General features: G+C 33.7%; 1 protein-coding gene across 1 annotated transcript in view; it reads left to right on the forward strand.

The window, feature by feature from the left end:
- The first annotated feature begins 886 nt into the window (after window positions 1-886).
- The window catches only part of LOC145575737 (uncharacterized), an 8,089-nt gene continuing 4,702 nt past the window's right edge, over window positions 887-4,273 (forward strand). Inside the window, exons 1-6 of the mRNA XM_081633550.1 lie at window positions 887-1,292; window positions 1,492-1,571; window positions 2,544-2,744; window positions 3,417-3,505; window positions 3,843-4,030; window positions 4,162-4,271. Of these exons, the coding sequence (XP_081489676.1) occupies window positions 1,193-1,292; window positions 1,492-1,571; window positions 2,544-2,744; window positions 3,417-3,505; window positions 3,843-4,030; window positions 4,162-4,271 (768 nt within the window). The 5' untranslated portion in view covers window positions 887-1,192. The remainder of the gene's footprint in view (window positions 1,293-1,491; window positions 1,572-2,543; window positions 2,745-3,416; window positions 3,506-3,842; window positions 4,031-4,161; window positions 4,272-4,273) is intronic.

Raw genomic sequence — 4,273 nt, forward strand, 5'->3', positions numbered from 1 at the left:
TAAAGCTAAAGCTGACTAATTAAACAAACTAAACTTTTCACTCTTTCTCATTTCCCAAGCGGATATAACTTACATATACTTACGTGACTATCGTCTTTGTGGTTCATTCGTACAAAGAAAAATAAAACCCGAATATAGATAGCTAAGATTTGTTAAGTGTTAAGAACTTAAAAAACACATATTAAAAATATTCAAGACCAGAGAATAAATCCTATGCCTTAAGAGTTACAGACCTTATTGTACCAAAATTTTGTATACGATAAGTCACAACTCACAAGTTCAATCCCTCAATCCTTTTTATTTTTACTTGTATGACCCTTATGGCTCATTCGTAAAAAAAATGCAAAACTTAGAATGTCAATCAAGAGACAAACTTACAAAAAACCGCTCAATGTAGGGCTTGTTCTGATTTGCTGAACTAAGGGTCTGTTCTCTTCAGCTTATTTTCAGTCCAGTTCAGCTCTAATAAGTTCAGTTCCAATAAGTTTAGTTCAGATCTTAATTTTCTTCTCTCATGAACTGAACTGAACTAAACTGATTGGAGCTGAACTGAAGTAAAATGAATAGAGCCGATATGAATTGTTTATGAGTGAAGGAAATTAGGAATTAAGCTGAAATGAACTGATTGAAGTTGAACTGAACTGAAATTAAGCCGAAGAAAATAGACCCCACAGTACTAGAATTGTGGGAAAAGGTTAAGGGAATCCCAATTCCAATCCCAAAATGTCTCTAGTGGAATTTGATACCCTCCTAATTATAAGATACAAACTTTATCACTACACCAAACATAATATTGTTCATTAGATAGTTAGAGATTTTATCCAAAGATATACAACTCGATTCTTAATTCACATATTTCATTTATCAACAAGATAAATTGAAGTTTAATCATCCAATAATGTTCCGTAATTTTCAAAATCGAGAATGAATCCAATCTACGTTATTATCAATTGCGACTCTCTCAACGCAAAGAAAAACTAAATCAAATCCAAAGAAGAAAGAAACCAAAAAAAAATGCATATATTTCCCTTTCTCTGACCATTGTACTGTAACCCATCTTCTTCCTTCCTCGTTTGCTCCTGTCATCAAATATTTTTCCAACTATAAAAAATGAACTCAAAAATCGGCGAAAAAATCGGAGAAATCATCGGAAATTGAAAATTGAGAAGAGAAAAAATAAACAAAAACAAAAATGGAGGGAGGATCGCTAGTTTCAAAGGCAAGGACTGCCTTTCATTCCGCTGCTGCTAAAGCGGAGAGAGTTCTCATTGATTTGAAATCCGATCTTAAAGGTTCCCCTTTTTTCTTTGTTTTTTATCCACCATTTTTATAACCTCCATTTTCGCCCTCTATATTTTCTCCTCTTATTTACAGCAACAATTTAGCTGGATTTTATTTTTAATTGGGTTGTTTTAATTCAAACAAGTAAAATTATCAAAAAAAAAAAAAAAAAAAAGGTTTGATTTTTTTTTGAATTTTGGTGGTTTTTAGATTCAGATGAGCAGTTGAGTAAGCAGAGTTCAGGTTGTCAATTTGAAGAAGTTTCGTCATCTTCTGAGGTTGAAAAAAAGGTTAGTCTTTTTGATTTGTCATTTCTGAATTTTGGTTAAATATTTGATTTTTGGAGTTTATGAATTTTGATTGAAAATTGGGTTTTTGGGGTTTTTGAATTTTGATTGATTGGAGTTTTTGGTGTTGAATGTGGTCAATGTGCATTTTGGTTGAATGTGTTATGCTTTTGATCTGAATTGTGAATTTCTTGTTGAAATTTTCAAGTTTTGTTTTGGTGTTGATGGCTGTAAATGTAAGGCATTTGTGTTAAATTAGGTTGAATTTGGATTACCAAGACAATGTGGTACAAGAATTGAGTAGTTTGAATTAAAGCTTTAAACTGCTTGATCAAAGTCAGCAGTTTGTTGTGCTTGATGTGATCCAATCTCGAAATGAGTCGATAGTTTCTTGGCTGTGGCACGGAGGATTGAACTGTTATAACAGTATAAATCGATGTAATTTGGTATTTCAGATGAGTATTGAGTAATCTTAGGATGAACATTGATTGGGAGGACATTGGTTTTGTTACACTTTATATGTACTTTTTTCTTTGCTATTGGTCTGTTGCATTATTGGAGGAAATGGGTGTAATACAGACTTCTTTGAAAATTACCAGCCATTTTCGATCTAGCATACTTGAATTATGCTTTCAGGATAGGACTAGTGTTTTCTTGCTGATAGAGTTGCACTCATCTCGTCAACAAAGTTGTGAAGCTGTAAAGTTCAGCTTCCAAAAGCTTGTTTAAGAGCATAATTGAAACTGAAGACTTTGTTTGGCTGAATATTCATAATTTATGAGAAGTTTTGTGTTCGTGAATTTTGAAGAAAATGCAATGATTGACAAAATTCTTTCCATACCCATACATACCATTATGCTACCTTACACTGTACTTATCTTCCAATTTATTACGAAGTAACACTCTGTGGCTCTGTGCTATATATGAAGTCACTTCTGCTCTGGAAAATTTATGTTCTGATCACTGTCTCTGTAGGGTTTCAACGAGCCAAAGCAATCCCGGTGGAAGCCACCTAGTATAGGGACAAAACAGGATTGGCATGAGAGACTAAGGAATATCAGAAGAGGTAGAAAGGGAACTGAAGACACAGAGAACATTGAGAATACAAAGATGTCCTTTCCAATTTTTGATGAAAATATTTACTTGTATAATGAAAAAGTTGCTTTGGAAGCAAAGGTGAAATACTTTACCTTTATGTTAAATATTGCATTCTATGACAAGTTTTCTTCTTGCACTTCTACTTTATACCTGATTCAATCTTATGAAATTTGAGTTTTAGTTTCATGCTCTACTGTCTAGCCACATATTGGTGTTCATTCTCATTTTCTCTACATCTGTAATGGCAATCCTGAGCTTAGAAAACAACCTTTTACTCTGTTTATTGCTACATTGATGCCACAGATTATGGAAAGATAATTCCTAGAGATCTCATTATTGTTATTTTTGGCTATGTGAGACCGCCAAAAGCCAAAACAATTACCTAAATGGCATAAATGATTTGTACTGATGATGGACAATATCGGAGTAAATATGGGCACTGTATTGACCCCCATGGCTTATGATTTTATCATTTGAATGAAGAAGTAAGATTTCTGTTGAATTTTGGGTTTGCAAACACAAATAATTACTTGAATCAATTTAGTTCATATAATTTTCACCTATCCTTTGGGATGTCATATGGAAGAAGACTAACTGACTAAGGAGAGGTAATGAGGAAGGTAGTATAGTACAACCAACTTTGCATATCTATTAGGTCCTCATCCTAGTCTCTTTTTCCCCGACTTTGTTCGATTCGATTTTTATAATTCTGATTCAGCTTAGTAATGGAGAATTTTCTGATGTGTACAGGGATTGGAGACATCTTCAGATAGTTATGATGGCAACAGAGATATAATCCCACCTTCACTTGTGTTAAAACAACTGGCTATTGCCATTGAGTAAGCTCACTATTCACTACTTTCCACCTACGAATAACTTCATTTTGTATTTGTTTATTGGCCTTATCAATGTACAAAAGATGTAATATAAGCAAACTCATGCCTGTACATCAGGTGAAAATTAACATATGCTTGTTTTATTGTCAATTAATTCTTTGCTATACTGGCGGATAAACTCAGTTTCATTGTCAAGGTTGAGGTTGTTGTTAATGAGTTTTCTGTGTTTTTTGATAGTTCAACAAATCCATCTTATCCTGCATTTCCTTTTGAATCTTGTTGAAACAAGTTATTATCAATAGTCATTTCTGTTATCTAACACAGTTTTGGTACTTGACAGGTCAGAAAAGAACTATAGGTCAGTGAAAGATTTTCTCACATCATCTGCAAGTTCTTCCCCAGTTCGAGAAAGGGCAAGTATGGGCATCTCTGCAGTGAAGTCGATGCTCCGTGGGAAGGAAGAAAAGTTTACTTCTGAGTTCAGCGATGATGAAGCTTGGGCTTTAATTCAATCTATACTTGATGCTGGTCAGTACATAGCTGTTTATGTGGTCAAGTATATATAAGTATATAACATAGAATAACTTTTAAACTAAAAATTGGTCAATTATACATTAGTGATCTTCACTTCCATTGTAATATCTACAAGATGTTCGCAGAGGGACTTTCTCCTGGTAGGAAAGTCGGCTTTTTGGTTGAAAATCTGCCTAATACAATGGCATTACCAAGAGATATCCATGGTGCACCGCCACAAAGCTTGATTGTTAAAGT

This window comes from Chenopodium album, chromosome 13 (assembly GCF_948465745.1).
Source record: "Chenopodium album chromosome 13, dcCheAlbu1.1, whole genome shotgun sequence".
Classification (NCBI taxonomy): domain Eukaryota; kingdom Viridiplantae; phylum Streptophyta; class Magnoliopsida; order Caryophyllales; family Amaranthaceae; genus Chenopodium; species Chenopodium album.